This window comes from Dromaius novaehollandiae, chromosome 1 (assembly GCF_036370855.1).
Source record: "Dromaius novaehollandiae isolate bDroNov1 chromosome 1, bDroNov1.hap1, whole genome shotgun sequence".
NCBI classification, from domain to species: domain Eukaryota; kingdom Metazoa; phylum Chordata; class Aves; order Casuariiformes; family Dromaiidae; genus Dromaius; species Dromaius novaehollandiae.
In genome coordinates this window covers 210,937,448-210,958,217 of record NC_088098.1, presented here as the reverse complement: position 1 = coordinate 210,958,217, position 20,770 = coordinate 210,937,448, and the positions used below count along the sequence as shown (strand labels likewise).

Sequence of the window (20,770 nt, the reverse complement as noted above, 5' to 3'; positions counted from 1 at the left end):
TTTCCCTCTACCCCCCCTCCCACACCTGTAAGTGGGCACTAGAGACTGGATTTCTCCTTTTTAGCTCTGAAAGAAGGTTTATGCTGTTGCTTAGCTTGCCTCTCTCCCAGTCTATTGCACATGTGCACAAAACCAAGCAGATTGACTGTTTTTCATTAACTTTGAAAGTCACAGATTAACTTTCCTTTAGGTAACTGAGGAGAGGACAGATCACAACTCAAGCATTAGCAAGTTAACCTTTATTAAAGTTTTATACCATTGACCTGACTTTTATTATTGAAATCAAAATTGTCACAATATTATGCATGATGAAGGTTCCAACAGGAAAAAGGAATTTCACAATAACATGCAGATGGGAGAAAAATCTTTATTATGTGTAAAGTCATGAAAAGTTTTTTGGGCATGGAGGTCAGGCTTGCGATTTCTAACTTTAACATGCCCTATAACCGGGTGAAACCTTCAGCCCCGAGTTAGACTTGGAGGCCCAGCAGTACAGTTCACATGGTACATTGTGAAGGAGTACCTTCCTGGCTTACTTAGGAACGACTCCATGAAAAGCAAAGGGCTTAGCACCAGTCCGCAGTCAAGCAGATACCCTTCTCCAGATCCTTAGTGTAGAACCAGGATTCAGTATCTATCTATCTGACCTATTTTAGGAAGTAAGGTGCTGGTTTTTAAGACTAGTACAAAACAGCCTAGCAGATGGGGATACTTTTCTCAGGCCCAGTAGGGCCTATGACATCTCTGCAGTTAGCTCTTCAATCATTGTTTATAATTTGCAAAGCTGTTGCTAAACAGCTACTGGGATAGGAAAAGAAGTCTTACAGTTTAAAAAAAAAATGTTTCTGTGATTTAAAAATATTTCCTATCCCAGAGAACTAGGAAAACTGTTCACTGAGATTGAAAGATACATAACCACAACTCATCTGCAGAACTGGGGCTATTCAGACACTTTGCACAGTCTTGAATATTGCTGTTCTACCTTCTAGCAGTTACGTAACAGCTTTTCTGCCTCTGGTGTCTTCTGTTTGGAACGGCTTGGGAAGATGATTAGAAGATGAACCTGGTCTGGCTGTTGTGCAGTAAGACAAGACTGTCTAATACAGCCTGGCTGGGCTGTTTTGGACACAGTTGCATTCCTGCATCGACATCTTTCTCTAAGCCTGCCTGCCCTACTTACAAGGTTCATTCCTCAGCATCGTTTCACAAACACCCCTCCAGGGCTGCAGGATGGCTTCTTCTTTATTTTCTTTCGCTCTTTGCAAGAATCAGATGTTGCCTCAGTTTCCTAAAACAAAGGACACCACAACCATTAAATTGCAATTACTTAAACATGCTACCTAATAAGACAGGATTTTGAGCAACCGTATGCCTTTGAATAGCCAGAGAATATTGTGTTCAGAACAAATGCACTAACAGCCAAGACCATATTTTATGTTAGCAAAGTCAGTTATTGAGCCTGCAGTTTGTCAAACGAGGCAGTCAGAGACATATTCTGGACATGCTCTTTTTCTTCCTCCCCATGTTGGTAATCTCCTTGCCTGTGACTGAACCCAGCCCAAGCCAAGAGCCTCATGGCTTTCTGGGCTATTTCTATATTACCTATTTTTGATTTTCTGTCCCTGTTATTTGTAAGAGACTTTAAAGTGCAGTGAAAGCAGCTTGTATTTCTTGTATACCTTCACACTCTGTTGGGCATCTAGTATGAAGCACTAGCACAAACACTTTTTTTTTTTCCCCCCCAGGGAAGTAGTGGTCAGGCTAATATTCAGAGTGGTGAGGGCGTTTGATAAAATCAAAGTTAGAAATAGATCAAGTGTTCAGCCTGACAGTACACCCAGGGTCAAACACAATGATTAGCGCTGTTGCGCTGGCTCTCTGCTCTACCTGAGATTGTCTCAGCTGCTGCATACTAGAATAATTTTGGAGGCAAACTGAAGCTGAGAGCAGAGCTTAGTCCCCTGTATAGAGCATGACAGTCACAGCAGGGTAAAATTTTGAAGGTCCCTTGTTTGCAGCAGTTATTCAAAGCAGAAGTTTTTGAAAGCAAATCTGCCTCAGCACAAGTTGTCTCCAGTCCCAGCTAGTGATGTTACGACAGTGAACCCAATACCAAATGTGCTTTTTTCATACTGCTACTGGTAGCAAACTAAGTAATTACAGGCACTGTTCTACCCTAGAAATGGGGCACGATATGCCAAAGTGGTCCCAGATTGCCAGGTGAGTAGAACAGGTAATGTTCTGACGTGGACTGTGGACACAGAAAGTGACTTTTCTTCTGGGGGGGGAGGGTGGGAGGAGGCACCTGGCCAGCTGGAGGGTCTTCTCAGTGTAGAAAAGTTTGTCTCAAGGATACAGTGGGAAGCAAACAGCTGTAGAGCATTACAGCGTGTGGGGGGGAAACAATCCTGCAAGAGAGGGCAGAAAGAGGAGGAAGAAAGTGGGGAAAGTGGATGAAGGGAGATGGAACGAGCTGTGCAACGTGGTTATACCACAGCATGGTGCAGTGCTGCCTAGAGACAGGTATAAGACAACTGCAGTAATGTCCTGCCTGCTCCATGGCTCAGAGGGCCCCCCCACCCAAGCTAAAGCCAGCATCTTTAAAAAAGGGTCCTTGATAATATGTTTTATGAATGTCTCAGTATCTTTTAAACCCATTCGAATAATAGCAGATGGTAAGTAGGACATGTTGGAAAGATGATAGCTGCAAAAGTACCATCCATACCCAGCTGAGGGACTTGTTACGGCCAGGAGGCCTCACAGACCATGTTTAACTACTCAAGTGAAGAGAAAGACAAAACTGCAAACGAGGGATGTTGGCGCTGCTGCTGGAAAGAGCTAGGGGAAGAGCTGCGGGACACAGACAAACAATTTGGTTGCTGCTATGAATCCAGCACCCTGCACAAGTGTGTGATGGAGGCACCCTGCAGGCCTCACTGCTTTGAGTTGCAGCTATTGAATGCAGTCTAGGTACGCTGCACGTGCAGCCACGTCATGTTACCCTGTGACCAGAGGATGGCAGCAGAAGGACTAAAATGCTTGGGACAGAAATTCCTCTCTCTTTTCCCAAGGACGTGAAACACAACACAGTCCACAGCGCAGTTCCTGCTCCCAGCTGCCTCACCTATGCTCTCAAGGGGCCTGAAATGCCCTGGCCATTTCAATAGCCACAGCTGTGCATAGTTTAAATGGTAATAAAATAGGATTCTTAAATGCTCATTTCCCACTCAGAACATCCACCAAGCATTCTTCCCCATCGCACTTGGAAAATAGAGGGGACCATTATGTAGTGGGGACATTCCAAGCACCTGGACCTCACTCAAACCTGGCTGAAGAAGGTGGTAATGTTACTCCTTTTAACCAGCAACCCTATTTCTGCTCCAAGGAATATATTCATTTGAAGCTCAGGCCAGATTTCCTTCTGCCTTCTTGACAACCCTTTTAATATGCCTACAAAGTTGTTTTCTCTCATTCTCTCCCTCTGGACCAATGTACTTAATTATAGCAATCACAGTGCATGGCTGTGAGCAGGGAATGAATATGGCTTTGTCTCAGGAAAGCTGGCATCATGCTGGTTATGGCACCCCTGGGATGGGGCTTCTGGGCCCTTCTAGGCAAAAGAAGAATCTAAATGCAAGTTTCCCACATTGTCAGTGGCTAGAGTCCTCGCCTGACTTTTATATCATTTATAACAGGGCCTTACAAACAGTTGCATTGGTACAATGGTCAAGGCAGTTAAGTGAAGCTCTAAGAGCAGCAATGAACAGCCTGCCTTAGGCTGGGCCTAAGACAGGGCTATGAGTCTTACACTAGCTGTATCTTTGAAAGAAACGTCAGTGTAACTGCACACCATCTCCCACCAGCCATAGGAGGGGGAACTTTGGTGCCTCACCCAAGGCTGTGGATTGACTGGATGGCAATGAGCTGACAAATGAGGTGCTGCCTGTCACATCATTTTGTGGAAGTTACGTGACAGACCAGGATTTGAAGCAAGGCCTCCTGTCCCCAAAGTCAGCATGAGAATTTTTGAATTATCATCAAATTTGGTATTTAAAAAAAAAAAAGTTTATAACTTTTCTGTCTTCTGCTAAGCCAATGAATAGTTTATATCTGCGTCTCGTTTGCCATCACTGGACTTGATAATTAAGATGACAGCAGATGGCATGCAAGATTCCTCACTGAAATCAGCCACTATACACAGCAATATAGTACTGTATTACAGTACTCCACCAATTCACTTCAGTGTGGTGTAAAAAGGAGGAAAATAAACCAATTCTGATGGAGAGTTCTGAAGCAAAGAAAATATCCTGCAATACTGCTGTAATTGCTACAAACCATGCCAATTTGAGGGCTGAGGGGTTGACGGTTTTCCTGACGCACCCAGTACAGTCAGGCTCAGGCACCAGCCACAGGGAACAGCTAGTCACTGCAGAAACAGCACAGAAGTACTCAGCACTTAGTCCACTCCCTTTTGCTAATATGAACGTGAAGAAGATGAACCTTTCTCTGTACAGAGAAACTGATATCCTTTCACAGCAGAGACACTGTCAGGATGCAATGAAGGCTGTTGCTTGCTTCAGTGTCCCAAGCTAAAAGTTGCTAGCACATTTATTCCAATGACATTTCCTAGCACCGTGCCAAGGAATCTCCGTGAGGACAAACATGCACAAGCAATGGGAGCTGGCCTCTGCCCCATGCACTGGCTAGCAAGGTGACTTTTCACGGCACTCACCGGAGGGAGAGCAGGGGGGGGGTGTGTTTTCTCCAGGCTCTTTCTGAGGTGGCCTATCTCAGCGCGGTAGTCATCCAACTGGCTCTCCAGCTTCTCCCGCCTGACTCGCTCATATTCTAGCTGGGCCTCCAGCTCCTTCACAGCCCTGCCAAAAGCAAAGCAGACAAGCAGATGCTCAAAAAGCGCAGCCAATCCTGCCCTGGCTACTGCATGCAATCCTGTGCCTCTGCTAAGGAAGAGATTAGTCACAGCAGAAAACAGTGCAGCACTCACACCAACTGCCAGCACATGGATGGTTGGAAAGGCCACTTCTCACCTCCACTGCCCATCTCCCTTCTTTATTGGGCTGACTATTTGACAGGTCTCTCTGTGAGAAGGCCCTAGGAGAGAAATGCTCCCTCCATCACCAGGTGCAAAAAATCACAACAGGCCTTCAGGGAGGCACTGAGCACACTGTCAAAGCATCCCACAGATGCCAGCATGGGAATCCTGCTCAGTCCTTTTACTGTGTGAAGAAGCTCCTTGCTTTTCTCCAAGCCAAATGTACGTGTACCGTGACCTTCATTCAGCTACAGCATGCTACTGGCCAAGGCCCTGTTGCAAAAGCCTCAGCATCAGCTGTTTTTTCCTTCTTAGCTGTAGCAGAACTCAGCACAGCCGACCACAAGATGGAGACATCTTCCCACACACTGGGGTCTTGGATAGGCCACAACCCAGGTCCTGCCCAAGCTACAGAAGAGGGAGAAGTGCCTAAGAAGCCAAAAGCTTAGCATGAAACAGAGCAACATCGTAAAACTGAGATTCTGGAGGAGCCAGGGGCAGCTTTTTCATCTAAGGCTGGTTCCTCTACAACCTTCCTAAATCCTGAAACAATGGGCTTAGCCACAGATGAGGAATGCTCAAATGACAGCTTGCATAACATTTTCTGCAGGGAGGCTGCAGCACTGGCTGATATATGGTTGCACAAGTTCTCATTGGTCACACTCACAATGGCTACTAAATTAACTGAGATTCCTGGAACTGGTCAGCAAAGGCATAATTCAGATATATTCTCATTACAGTCAGCAAATGACCTCAGAAACTGAGTCATCTGGAGTTGAGCTGGCTCTCCTCTGTACCAGGATGAATTAGCATGGCTACAAAGATGGAAGACTGGTAAAAGGAAAAAGGAGATGTCTGCTCCAAGGGTTCAAACAGCATAGCAGAAAAGCTCTCAGCAAGAGGTACCACATTTCCTGGACTGAATATGCCTGACTCACATAGCCCAAAGCTCCCAGGCTGCATCAGCCTTACTGACATCGAAAGAATAGTCTGTGCTTATGCAGGGAAATCAGTGCTTGGGGACAGGCTGACTCATGCACACCTGAGATTAATAAGGCACATCTCCAAACTTACATGGCACACATGAGGTGGGCATTTTTCCATGCAAGACAGCCTGGTCATTGGTTTGGGGCTGCCCAAACACAAAATAGACATAATTATCTATAGAGACTGGTAGTGTGTAGCCAAATCTTTGAGAGGTAGCAGTGGGGACAGGACTGTCTTTTGGATGCTACTTTATCATTTAAGACCTAAGTATCTGACAGACAGGAGGGCATTTCTCTGAAACTTAGATAGTCTGCCCATCTAGTCACCTGACCCCATTCTAACAGAATCTAACAGAATCCTTTGATTTAATGGAGATCCTGAGAATTAGACAGACATCATGAAAAGTGCTCCACATGCAAGGGCACGTTGGCTGAGCTTGTTTTTTTTGTAGTGTGGATATGATCTAATACATTCTTGAGCACAGAAATACATTGCCCTTGACACAGAAATGCAGTAGGTCATTGAATAATTTCTGCTTTATATGCACTTACATCCAAGTCTTGCTAAGACTAGGGCCTTTTTTCAGATTTCTTACTGTGTGTACAAGTATTCTGCATCCATAATGCAATGAAAACAGCCAGTATGTATCAGATCTACTGCACATATGCAGCAGGAAAACCTGAAGGTAGAGCAGATAATCCTACACAAGCACAAGAAGTGTGGACCCATCAAACATACTGCACCTGTGTTGTGGGGCTGATACTGGTAGTGGAAGTCTAGAAATGGCCAAACAAATGGCTGAAGTCCTTCTGTTTTTGGTCTGGCTAAAGTTGCTAAGTGGAAAAGAGGGAATGGCCAAAGCAATTTGAGTGTAAGGTAGCCTTAACTAAGGCTTTCAAATTGGCATTACAGAGTTAAACATTATCGGGACAAGTTAACCTTACTTCTCAGTTTCCCTTTCTTCTTTTTTCATCTTTCTTTCTTCCTCAGTTATTCCTCCCAGCTGTCTGTAGTTGCTGTAGGCAATTTCTAGAAGTTGCCGAAGTTCTTGAATCTTGTGATAGGCCCTTACTGCAAGACAGAGTTCTCCAGGTACGTAACATGCCACGGAGCGAAGACATCCATGCTGAAATCTAATGGTCTGGAAAACAATCTCACAAACAGAGAGCAGCAATCACACTGTTCAGCAGATCCAGAGCTACACCTGACACCCACACAGTAGAGAGCTCTCAAAAACAACATGCAATCTAATGTGGTTTCACCAAAGCAGATTAAAACAGTATAACATTTATGCTCTAATCATGCTATGCTATGCTTTCTAATTTTCCAAAACATGTTTGAATGCTCAGTCATACAGAGATCCTGTCAACTAACTTGTCTTATGACAAAGAAGTCTGCAGCAGTTGGCAGAAACTGGAACTAGGAGTATAATGTCTTGAAACTACCTTTTCCAAATAAAAGGTGATGAAAGACGATGCTTACTGCGTGCATTCCTTTTCTCTGCTTTATCCAGGGTTAAATCTTCCTTGCTATCTGTACTGCCTTCCACACCATGTCTTTCAAAAAACTTTATGTTGTTTGCATCTAGTTCTTCATCATCAGAGTTACTGTCTCCAGTTCTTGGTGTCAAAAGTTCCACAGCTGCCAGCTGGGCAAATCTGCACACAGAACAGTTAATCTACACTGAAATATTCCTGTCATGTGGAAAAATGTATCCGTGTTCCATGCATGGGATAGAAACCCTCTGAAACTCTTCATGTTCCCATTTATCTCAACTAGATGAGGTTTCAGGATTTAAGGAAGCATTGGTGCACAAACTATGAGCAGCTAAACTGCTTTTTGTGGTATTTTGATGGCAATTTCAGCCTCAGTGAAATCTTATGACAATGACTTCCACAACAAAGATACATTTTCCTTTGCAGGAATTTTTAATTGAATCTCATGAGCAACTGCATTATTTTTATTAATAAATAGGAAAAACAGATGGCTTTATCTAGTTCTCACTTACTTTGCATAAATGGAGCATACTGCCTCTTAACTTTCCTTTTCCAAACCAATTTGTTTTCATCTTTTATGTCTGACTTTACTCAAAAAAATTAAAATTCAATTAAGTTAAAATTACAACTTTTTACAGCTACAGTACAGCTTTGTTTATCACTCAGAGCTGGAATTCACAGGCCTGATCTGTTCTTGCTCCATCAATGAAAATCAGGAGTAATTTCAACAAAGCTGACAATGATATTGATATGTAAATAGTAAGCAAATAAATGATAGAGTTACAGGATAGGCACTGCTACCTCTTGGCTACATCTTTTGGAGTCTCTCCAGCTTCATTCATAATGTCACAGTCAGCTCCCATCTCAATCAACCACTGTAAGCAATGGATATGCCCTTGTCCAGCAGCTGATGGAAAGAATGTGCACACAAGTCAGATGGCTGATGTGTTTCTAACCCAAGATGTCCTCCTCTTGGCATGGTTTGACATTCCAGGGGCTGGGTTCACTAACACCCTAAGGGGGAGATACTATTTGAAGAGGAGCCCAATGATCAAGTCACATGAGTACATGCAGTTTTGAAGAACATCATGCAATGTAGTTTTGTGCCTCCTCCTAGCTCCAGAAATTTATCAGCAATTCTTCCTGGTCACAAGTCAAACTAAACCTGCCCAGTCTAGTGCTCTGAGTGTGAGACACACAAATAACTGCTGCCTCACACTCTTGCAATAAGGCCTGTACGTCTGATATTTGCAGCACAGCACCGTCACCCAACTCTGGGCTCCCCTACACCAGACACAGCCGTTTGTCACATCTGTGACGTGCACTGCTGTCTCATGGAACAGGAGAGAAGCCAGAGCTTTGTGCGCACGTCGTTTCTTGGGCCACAAACTTGAGGTAAAACTTCTCACTTGCAACCTAACACAACAGCTTTCCCTCATTATATTATCTGGCATGGTTACTCCCCGTACGGCATGGTCCCAGGAATGATGTTTCACATATGGGAGGATGGTACTTGGCATGCTGGCTGAAACCTGCAAGCCTTTTTTCTCAAGGAAGAATAAAACTGTTTCTGACAGCACCTCCTTCGGATGTGCATCCAATCTGTTTTCTTACCGAGACAAGAAAATGCAACAATAATGGGTTACAATATTTCCCTGTAACATTCATACTGTATGTAAAGATTGGGGATGAAATGACTGTAGGTTAGCAACACCTAAAAGAAGGTGGGAAGAAATGCAGGAAACACTTCTAAAATCCCTACCTAGCAATTTTTGTAATGAGAACTTTAATTATGTTTTGAAAAATTCTACCATTTATATCTAGTCAAAAAGAGGTGTGGGGAAGCTGGGAAGAAATTGTGCTAAAGACATATTACAAGAATATCTCCCTCCTTCTTTCCTCTTCCATTCCTTCTTTCAGACATTACAAAAAAAACCCCAAAACACAGGAGGACCATTTTTTTGCAATGCTAGCACTCCACTGCAAATCAACGTGTTAGATACAAGATGCTTACCTTCCTCCTCAGCATACTATCAAAGCACTTTGTTGTTGTTTTTAGAATACATCTCCATAGTACCAAGACGTTCAGTAAATAAAGGCCCAGGCCACAATATAGATCATCATACCTAGATAGTCAACATTTCTAAAAGTCACATCTCACCTGACAAAAAAATTATTTTAGTTTTCAGTTTAGATGTTGCTTTCTTTTTAATATAAATTCTTCCACCTTGACTTCAACTTGTTTAGTTTGTTTTTAAAGTAAATGATAGCTACACGCACATATATCACAAAATATGTGTTGCCCTTTGAAGCCCTGAGGAAATGAGATGCAGTTTTTCATGAAATTTATCTGACAAGCAGCCACTCAAAAAAGTAAGCAAACAAGTCAGCAACAAACAGTAACAAGCTGAAACACAGATTATAATTACTAACCTTTGTGCATGAGAGTGGATCCTGTATCATCCCGTTCATTAATATTGATTATTCCACTTTTCACTAATCTTCTAAGTGTTATCAAGTCCCCTTTGAAAGCAGCACCATGGGCTGGGAAAGCTAAAACTAAAAATGAAATGCACATGTTTCCAAGCAGATGCCCACAATTCTAATAAGCATGCTCATATTCATCTTACACAGTTTGCCTCTCTCATCTTAACTTATGCATGGAGATTTCAGAGCTGTAGATAGCAAGGCTACTGCATCCTTGATCAGTTAAAATGCAGCTGCATAATTAGCACTGTTCTTCACAGGCTTGACTAAACATGTCTTGGTTACGGCTACAAGCTTCTTATACAATTAAGAGATTAATTTCATAAATCTGGAATAACAAATACACATTTGTTTTAAGGTTGCTGTTCTATTACTGTTGGTAACTGGAGTCACCTGCCTGTTTGGAATTCTATAGTCTCACCAAATATATAAACTATTTTGCTCCTTGTTTAAAACACTAGCCATATAGACAATTTGATTTTTCTAATTATTTTTAGAGAGAGAGAGCACTGACATATATATGCATATGTATAATGACAAAAGAATAGCAGATAAGAAAAGTAAGTGCCTGTAAAAAGCCAAGAGGTGAAAGGGGCAATTCTCATATCTTTGCTCTGTTGAATGTTCTCCTTACAAACCTTGACAAACTTGCATCCTTTGGCTGTTCAAACTGCAGTAGCATTACTGCTTAGCAAGTAATTCTGATTTCAGTGGGATGTTTCTAGAGTAAATTGCTGCTTAATACAAGTAAAGGATTCTGAACAGGCAACTCTGCACACATGAAAATTATACAGTTTTGCATGATCCCTAGTAAAGTCTACGAAGGATACCATAGATAACTTGGTATTCAGAATGTAAAACAGAGTCACAAGTTTTATTTCAGTTAGGAGTAAATCTAACACATTTATAAAATCACACTGGGTATCCCAGTCTTTAGCTATCACTGAGTGTAATAAGTATTGAAAGCAACAGCTGTTGTTTACATTGCTAATTTAAAGGTTTTATTCCTGCTCATACAAGTTTCCAGAATACAGACGTATTTCTGTAGCATTACATTGCCTATTTTAAAAGTATCTTAATCCATACTCACCTTCCTGTGTCTCTGGATGCTCCCCCTGTTTTTCCACACCATCAATATATTGCAAAATATTGTCTTTATAGAACCGTTCAGCCAAGTCCCTTGGAGTCTCTCCATGGTCATTCCTGGCTTTCAGAGTGCACCTGACATTGGCCATTTTACTGCCCAAGAACTTAAAGCAATGCAGGTGTCCTTCCATTGCTGCCAGATGAGCTAGAGCACAAGGTAAACCACAGTATGTTAGAACAGAGCACTGCTGACCACCAAGAAAGCACTGCTGTCACTACCGATCAGATCTAGCTTCTCTGCCAGTGTTTCAGATATCCAGCATTGCACAAGAACCGGCAGCAGCCTCAGTTGGATAAGGGATGCTCAGGACAGATCCAGAACAGAGTTTAGCTCTTGGGAAGGAGATAAAAGAAAACCTCCTTCTTGGTAAAGAAGGTAAAAGAAAATTGTCAAGGGGAGGGTCTCCAAAGAAGATTCGCTGGCAGAGCTGATGCAGGAGGCAATACGACACGGCCAGGAGACCTTTGACCACTAGCTAGGAGAGTGTGCTGCTGGGGTCTCATCTTCTCAGTGAACAGAAATCTGACTCCTCAACAGCAGTGTTCTTCTGGCTTCCCTGTCCTAAGTAGATGCTCATTGCAGAAGAGGCAGCAAGGGGTCTCCTCAATTAGGAGATAGGGCATTTCTGCTTTAATCCCACCCCAACTGTGCCACCACAAACAAGTTGAATCACACCTTTGCATCTCATTTACCCCACCTATAAAACAAGGGCAATGGCATTCACTTTGTTGGGTAAAGTATTTGGAGGTTACTCCCATGACACAGGCTATACACAATACATCTATTACATTTATCTCCCAAATTGTTGTATACAGTTGCTACGTGCAGGAGCTGCTCTGCCTCACTACAGAAGTGACTGCTTCCCTGTAGGGGTCAAGTGTTTTCTCCTCTGTCCTTTAGGCTACACTGAGGTTTAGTTATTTAATACTGGTAAAGTGCTGGGCCTAAAACAAAGTAACAGGTACAAAACACATGCTCATTATTTTGTAATATGTAGTATTCTCTAGTCCCATCCAGGGGAAGAAGTTGCCAAAAAATGCTTATTAATTATGTATTGCACTCTATGAAAATGCTCTGTATAATTTGGCTGATGTACTACAGGCAAAAGGATTGCTTTGTCTCCAGTTAAGCATCTCATTATCCTCATAGCAGCTAAACAGTGTACTCAGACAAGCAGCACTAAGATGTGACACTTAAGTTAATTTTGGCACATACAAGCTCTCTGTTGCAAACCATCCATAGCTCCTCAGATTGATTGCTCTTAAAGGTGATATTGGTTTTATGGCAAGATAACAATATTTAGGTAGAGATAACTGCTAAAATTTAAAGCAGCAAAATCTGCGCTTTGCTGAGATTGGGGTAGCTGTCCCATTGTTTTTAATTCTACTCAGTGAGTTACAGTTACGCTGGGAGAAGTGAAAAAAAGTAGTATCTTCTTGAAGTTAAATACTGACCATTACCGTCAGCTGGTGCAAAACTGACTCAACTCTTACAAATCTATTTTCAGATACCCAAAAATCTCAGGGACAAAATTTAACCTTTTGGTATTAAACTTTTTAACCAGCTGTCTGCCCTGTAGAGAACAGCAGTCAGAAAAGCTTGGATTTTTCTGTAGAGATGGCAAGGGAAAAATACATTAAAGAGCTGTATTCAGTCCATGTCTTTTAGTAGAGTTTCAATAGGATGCTGTGGAAGTCACATAAAGGAACTTTACATAGGTGGTTTTTAATCTGCATGTCTCTTACTAGCTAGTGCCCAACAGGTAACTGTGCCATATGACCTGCAGGCATGCTGAGCATTTGCAGTTGAGCCTCAAGTGAAAGGGTACTGCGATGTGAACATAAATGCTGCTCAGTGCTGAGAACTTTGAAAAATTTTGTCTTAGTGTCTGAGGCATCACAAAATTGGCAGTGGGTAGATGGTATCCTAAGCTTTCTATCTTCTTTCTATCTCTAAGAGGAAACAAAAGATTAGGAGGGCAAAAAATACAGAGAATATAGAGAGCAAACAAAATGTTGAATAGTTCATTAACGAGCACAGCCCATTCTGGGCCCTGAATGAGCCACAGTTCTTGGAAAAAATTAGCATGCTACAGGTAATTAAAATGTCTACCACAACATACACATGGAAAAGATCCAGACAATGTTAAGTCTTATATTTTTTTAGTTTTAGGTGCATGGCACTGCCACCTCAGTAAGTTTCTTTCAGTACACTCCTAGGTAAAATTATGGCACATGCATCTAATCTAGAAGTTTAATTATGTAAAGATGATATAATTTTACTTCACTGTTTTAGAAACTGTGGAAAATAGTTTGATCTGTATAGCACACCACTTTTAGTAATCTTTTATTAGCAGTATTCCAAAGCAGTTTCTTTCCTTTGGATGATAATATGGTCAAATTAAAACAAACAAAGGCTGGAGATTCAGCTTCTGTAGATGTCAAAAGAATAACAAAACCAATTTTCTACTAACCAGGGTATACAGAGCATGGAACTGGAACTGTGTTGTATTCCCCTCTCTCCATAAAAGTCTGATAGGGACTTTTCTCTGACTCCAGTTAGGGTCAGGGAAGTGTTCCCACATGCAAATAGAGCTACCTTCTTCACTGTCATAAGAGTGCCTAACATAATCCTCTACTGCTTGAGCTAATATACCAATGTCCTGCTGGGAGAGGTAAGAGGCTCACATTCTTTAACAAAAAACAGGTTTGCAAAACAGGACATAGGTATCAGTTTATTAGACAAGTGGAGTTTAACAAAGGGTCAAAGACTTTGAAAAGGGATTTAAAAACATAACTCTTAGAGTTATAGCAAAAATATTATGCTACTTGGAACAAATAATGTGACAGACCATAAGAAGAGAAAGGCTAAAAGGGAAAGGATGCAACAAGAAGGCAATAGCATTCAACTTGAAGAGGATTTTGAGGCAATAGCATGGCCAGGCAGAGGAACAGTGGCAAAAATATGAAGAGCAAGGAATAAATGCTGCCCATTTTTGGCACTAGATAAAGTGACTGAGCACACGATTATAAAAAGAATACAGACTACAGATAATACAGAAGTGTCAGGATTTCAGAAATCAAGATGAGATCACAGGTAAATGAGAACAAGGGTTTTACCATATCAGGTAAGAAACAGTTCGATGCAAAAACCTGCCCAAGAACAAGCCAGAATTTGATCAATTACACATCCATTAAACTATGGCAGAAATTCAAAAAGGAGCATATAGCAGCTGAAACTGCCTCCTGCCTGCCTACTCTTCCCCTCCCGTGACCTCCACTGGCATATGCACTCTGTCACACGCACGGGAGAGGCTGCCCACCTACGCAGTGCTCTCAAGCAGACTGAGCCTGCTCCGATGTGAGTTATTCCAGCACCCATGAGCTCCAATCCTTGCCAGTAGCAGCAGGAGATGAAAGGGGTAGTCTTCCCCAACAGACAAGTGCTTTGGATTTTATAAATTCCTCCATCATTATAAAAGTGAAATAACTATGCTGATTATATGGAATCTATTAGCAAATGCTGCTGGTATGCACTACTTACCATTTGCTAAAATTCTCACGTAACACAACAATTGCAAACCAAAGGCTAAAAAACATGGGATTTATCCTGATGTACCTGGAAGATTTCCATTGTTATCCACATCATCTACACATGCTCCCCATCTAACAAGAAGCTGCAAACACCCCAAGCGACCATGAAAAGCAGCATAATGAACAGGTTTCCAGTCATTCCTGTCTGAAACATTTGCATTCTAGAATGAAAGCAGAAGGTTAATTCATTCATTTATGAAACTTAGAAACAAGACAAATTTTATAAATAGGAATCAGCTGTTCATTGTGTTCAATTATTTAAGTCAAATCCAAGGACTTTTTTCAAAGTTCATGCCATGTGTATAGATCCCATTCCAAGACAGGTATTTTTCATAGGTTCTTGGTTTTATTTAAATAATACCTGTATAAAGGGTACATTTTTAGACATACTTCTATCACCATATCCATTATTATTCCTTAAATATACCTCTAGGTTTGGTTGGGAATTTTTTAAGTTTATGTCTATTCTACTATAGAAGATTAGTACAACTGCGAAAAAACACAATAACCACAGTGCCCAATCTTCATTTAATGACATCCCTGTGGAATGTTGTTTTCTCACATTATTGATTCTCCCTAAATTTTTGAAACATTTTCCTAACATATCTTACAATTAAAAAATGGAAATTTAAGTTAAAAATAAATTCCATCATCGCCCAACAATATACCAACAGTGATGAATCCTAATGATGAGTCCTAATCTCTGTCTAAGCTTTATCTGGAAAAAGATATGAAGCTTCGGCTTTGCACTAGGGAACTGTAGATAAAAGTCTCTCACCACTCCACTTCGTAGTATAGTTTGCAAAGTGTAAGACTGCCCATGGGCTGCAGCTAAGTGTGAGGGAGTGCACCCGCGATCATCCTGAGCTTCTAGGTTTGCTCCATTTAATAACAGAGCCTAAAAGAAATTAAAAGCAAAAGTTCAGTTCACACGTTGAAAAAGCAAATATTGACTAGAAGGATGCATTCAGCAGGATAACTTTGGGGTGACTTCTAGGCATTGTCTTTACACAAAATAGTTGTGTTTGCACAGATAGAGCAAATGAGTGCACTGGTTAACAACCGTGACATGCTTCCAGTTCAGATGAGATATTCATAGCTCCATTGAGAGCTGTCTTAGCTGACCTTCTGACAGTTCATCCAAGCTCAAGGTCTGCCCTACTTAACTTTGTTTGAGAGTGAATATTAATACTTACTTGCATGCAAGCATCCTGACCTCTGATAGCTGCAAGATGAGCTGCTGTCCAGCCTCTGACAGTTACTTGCGTTATATCAGCTCCATGCCAGAGCAACCAGTGAAGACACTGCTCAACCAAAAACAAAGTCTTTTAAATTATTCTTATCATGAGATTAGGGCACAATTCTAACTACAAATTATCAGTAGATGTTACATTTCAAAGCATGTCAGAATACTTCATTACTGAAATAAGACACCCAAGGCATGGATTTGTGCATTAGGAACTTAAGGGTAGGTTATACAGTTTCAAGGCTTCAACCAGGAGAAGTAAAGCACAAATGACCTAGTAATCCAGACCCTAGCATTGATTTTACAGTATGTCTTATGAATTTTTCTTTTCCAGGTTTAAAATGCAATCTGTGAGAGTATTCATGTGGCATGAGTTAAAAACACTGCAGAACATGGTGCAAACATGCTCTCTTGAATTCCAATTAAAACTACTACGCCTACTCAGGGCAAAAATACAACCAACCACATTTAAAACTTCATTTCATTTATTAGGCTCCTTGTTTGTATGGAATCTCACCTCTCTTCTCATCCTTCCACAGCCTAGCCTTGCTTTATTCACCTTTTTCCAGCAGTTCCTTTTGTTTTTCATGAAAAGCTTCATGAACTAACCAGAAAAAGGTAGAGGACTAGTTATATAGTTTATTAGATATTATTATTATTTATTATGGTGCTTTATGCCAGTCCCCAGCTCTGATTCTTCCTGTTTCCAACATTAAGAGTTTAGTGAGGGACAAATAGATGACAGATAACTCAGTCAAGTCTAATATACTGACTGCGAAGTAAGAGAATCAAACGAAAATTTGAAGAATTTATAGAGGTAGAAAAGGGTGTGTGAGCTATCTATTTTTAGGGCTGACAACATGATCATCAGCATTTTCTTGACAGTTTCTGCACATGCCAACACAGCATTGCATTTATTATTGCTTGATTTTAGCAAGAACTTTACATCCTTTCTTTTTGGACATGAATTTTTTATACAATTATTCATGGCCTTGCTCTTCAAGGTTAGATTGCTATAATGATTTTGCAAGGAAGCTGTAGCAAGAAGGTGAATGTTGTCCTTAATACAAAAGCTTGGTCATTCTGAAAGTTCCTCACATTTATACAGCAAGCACCTGCTGATTTCTGCATCAGTATTCAATGTTTTTATTTATCAAAATAAAATACATTAAAACTACTGCTATAGAGAATGAGGCATGGGGCAAGACATTGATAAACTGAATGAATGTGTTTTCACGTCACTTCTCACCTGGTTCAGCCCAGCCCAATGTAATCACCATTAGAACACTGTACATATCCTACAGGATTTGTCCTTAAGTGAAGGGTAAAACTTAACATGGGCAAAAGAAGCCAATGAGTCTGGAAGGGAGGCCATACTATACTTGTAGTAAGAAAATCACTGGGTTTTGAAATCTTGCAGTGTTGACTACATTAACTGCCTGGAGCTCCAGAAAGGCACGACAAAAACCTAAAAACTGTACTTCTACCCTTGGTGAATATATTTACTACGAAAAACAGACAGCGATTATTTATTTAGCTTGATCAGAGCTAGCAATTCTGCGTCCCGTCTTTCCCACTAAAAGAAAAAGGAAAACATTAGCTTACAAAAACCTTGCTGTGTCTGAGCGCTAACAAAATATTTTACCTCCAGACTTCCAGAGTGTGCAGCACAGTGCAAAGGTGTGAATTTGTGGACTAAATCCACCTTGTTAATACCAGCTCCACTTTTTATCATTGATGCAAGCTGTTCTACATCACCGGCTTTCACTGCCTCATGTACACTAGTATAATTTTGCTTCTTCTTGACAGCTAGTGAGGAATAACAAAAGGCCATTAGCCACTTCAGCAACATTGAGGGAATTTGAAATAAGTGATGAATCAAAGAAATGTCAGGGTGTCAGCTTCAAAGGAAACAACCAAAAATGTTTAGAGTAACCTATGAGAGTTAGAATGGGACTTTTATCAGCAGGAATCCTTAGCCACTTCTGCTTGTCAGAAACAGCACAATACTCAAAAACCTGAGATGGCCATGTTCCCTCCCACCCTACAAAAAAGGCCCCAAAGAAGTCGTGAATTAAGACCCAGAAGAAAGATTACAAGAAGCACGACACGAGCAGGAAGGAGAGCTACTCCATCTACATGTGCAAGATGCTGGAGCAGGTCCACCCCAAGACTAGCTGTCTTTCAAAACCCTGACCATCACGAACTCTTTCATCAATCATACCTTCAAGTGCATCACCAGGGAGGCTTCTCACTTGAGCAAACAAACTCTTAGCCATCAGTCACCTTCCAGGTGCTCCACATGGCCATGGTCCTGCTGCTAAGGACCTGGCATACCATGCTGGAGGGCACCTAGGCCCTCACCAAGTAAGCACACTGTGCAACTGCTCTTGACTGAGCTACAGAAAACAGCTTCAGGACAAGCTGATGTCAGAATTAAAGCTGCTGTAGAAAAGCAATTCTTCATACAAAGTGTTAGTCATCTTGTGTTGCTCTTTCAGTAAAACTATGGCATTGCTCTGGCACAAGTCACTTTGCTAGTATCCTGACGCTCAGCTCCCACTGAAGTCAATAATACTTTCATTTATTCGGTGGCACAGAATCACTCTAAATGTAAAAGTGGTGTAGTCCAAAAAAATCCACCACCAAGTCATGGAATCATATAGCCTGTATTCTCCTACTGCTTCGAATTGTTAAGCAATTTGAGATCAAAAGCACGAAAGAATATAAACGAGATACCATATGAAAAGCTTCCTGACAATATACATAAAAAGCACTGAAAATGACTAAAAAAGTCTTCACAGCTTACTTGTGCCTATTTTCATGTAATTTGTAATCACTGCATGACAGTATTGCTCAGGCAGACTTGGGGTTGCCAGGGAGAGGACAACAGGTCTGAAGTCATTTCAACAACCTAGACTAAGCGTAATGCAACCCCCTATGCTGTAACACACCACATGATCTTCTCCCACATACCACTCCACTTCCCCCGCTTAAGCCACATCTCTCTGCCCTGCAAAAAGCAGCTTCAGCTAGGAACCAGGACTCCACCGGGCAAAATACTGTATGAACAAATAATGACAGCATAGAAACAGAATAGTTCAGGTTGGAAGGGATCTCGGGAGGTAATCTAATTCATGCTTCAAATAACTTCTATGCATATTTTATGTTTGGGGATTTTTTTCCCACCAAAGAGTCACTTTCCCTTACGCCAAGCCAGGATCATTATATCATGAATATATTGACTTATATCAGAGAGAGCTGACTTGCATCAATTACGCCATTATATTGACTTCCCTCAGAGAAGGACCTGGCCAGCTGCACTACTTGCCAAAGTACTAATGTGTTTTACACAATGTTCTAGTGCAACAAGTTCAAGGTAATTTTTTTTTTTTAATACAGAAGAAATGCAAACGAAAGGGCCAGCAAGCAGAGTGAATTTTGTCCCCTCCTCCCCTCTGGAAGGCAAAATGACCTTTTAAACCCGCAGAGAGTGATGGCAAGCACTGCTGCGCTCCTTCCCAGCCGCCTGCCCCTTGGATGCCTAATACTTTGGCTCCAGCTGCCATGAACTATCCAGAGGCAGCTACAGTGGGACTAAAGTGCAGTGAATGTTTGTTACGTGGAATTAGCACAAACTATATTGATCTTGAAGGTGAATAACATTTCCCATAATTTTATTGCAATTTTTTTGAAACCGTTATCAAATTTGTATGAAAACCCCTTTTTTAGGAAAAAAGTTCAGCATTTTGGTAAGTTTCTGAACAAGATTTGTTAAAGAAATTATGTGAGGAGTATTATTGAGAATGAGGAAATGAGGTAATTGTAAATGTTCATGTATTTTTATAACACGCAAAAAAATCGCATGCAGCCTATCTGGGGGGTACTTCAAGGGGGTAAAGGTTCTCGCCCCCCCAAAAAGCTACACTTCTGGGCAAGCTGCCGGGCTCAGCGCCTGGGCAGCGGGGTAAAAAACTACCACTTCGTGAGGCGCAGCTCCGGCACCTAACGGCTCCCAGCGCCTGCCGCGGTTGTGCCCTTCATCCCCGCGCGATTAGCAAGTGTTGAGCGACCTCAGAGCTTCATCGGGGTCCCCCGGGCACGGATGGGGGAACCCGGGCAAAGCAAACGCGTCTGGGCCGGGACGGGAGCGGGGCTGGCTGCCCGCCATGGCGGACGCTCCCCTCACGGCCGAAGCGGGAGGCGCCCGCCGCGGGGCGGGGGGAGGGGGGCAGTTCCCGCCCGCTGCCGCAATGGCGGTGCCGGGCAGGGGGGAAGGAGCGCGGGGGACCCCGTCTCACCGGCCGGAGGGGGAGGCGGCGCGGCGGCGGCGGCGGTTGGCATGGCGGCCCCTCACGGCCGCGGCGGCAGGGAACGTGGCGGGCTCGCCGCGCTTTCTTCCTCCTCCTCCTCCTCCTCCTCCTCCGCCGCCGCCGCCGCCGCCGGGTTGCCATGGGGACGGCGCGCGCTGCCCCGGCGGCTCCGTGCCCCCCCAGGGAAATGGCGGGCAGGCGGCGGCAACGTACTGGCCAAGGCAGTGTTGAACCTGCCTGTGCTGGGCCGCTCAGTCTGCGTACTCTTAACCCTGTCTTCCTGCGCTGCACAAGATGTTCCTGGGGTCCCGGGGGGGGGGGGGGGGTCTTCCCTTCCCTGCTGCGTTACCGAGCCCTTTCTCAGGCCCCTGAGCCAAAACGTTGACCACGGCGAGAGGCCAGCACTGCCCTGTGGCCTCTCCTCTTCGTCCCCGAGGAGACCGGTCCC

At 42.6% G+C, this 20,770-nt stretch overlaps 1 protein-coding gene across 3 annotated transcripts; it reads right to left on the bottom strand.

Annotated features, from left to right (window-relative positions):
• Nucleotides 1-222: 222 nt before the first annotated feature.
• ANKRD42 (ankyrin repeat domain 42) lies at nt 223-20,478 on the bottom strand. 3 transcript variants are annotated; one of them, XM_026106087.2, is made up of 12 exons: nt 20,311-20,449; nt 17,655-17,818; nt 15,960-16,067; nt 15,542-15,661; nt 14,789-14,924; nt 11,114-11,314; nt 9,970-10,095; nt 8,338-8,443; nt 7,523-7,698; nt 6,985-7,111; nt 4,733-4,877; nt 223-1,288 (listed from the first exon to the last, which is right to left on the bottom strand). In XM_026106087.2, the coding sequence occupies exons 1-12, from the start codon at nt 20,351-20,353 to the stop codon at nt 1,193-1,195; spliced, it is 1,548 nt and encodes a 515-aa protein (XP_025961872.2). In that variant the 5' UTR covers nt 20,354-20,449; the 3' UTR covers nt 223-1,192. The 3 variants fall into 3 exon arrangements, with proteins under 3 accessions (XP_025961872.2, XP_064361239.1, XP_064361240.1); XM_064505169.1 differs by lacking the exon at nt 17,655-17,818 and having other exon boundaries at nt 20,311-20,478; XM_064505170.1 differs by lacking the exons at nt 7,523-7,698; nt 8,338-8,443; nt 20,311-20,449 and having other exon boundaries at nt 17,655-20,143.
• Between the last annotated feature and the right edge of the window lie 292 nt (nt 20,479-20,770).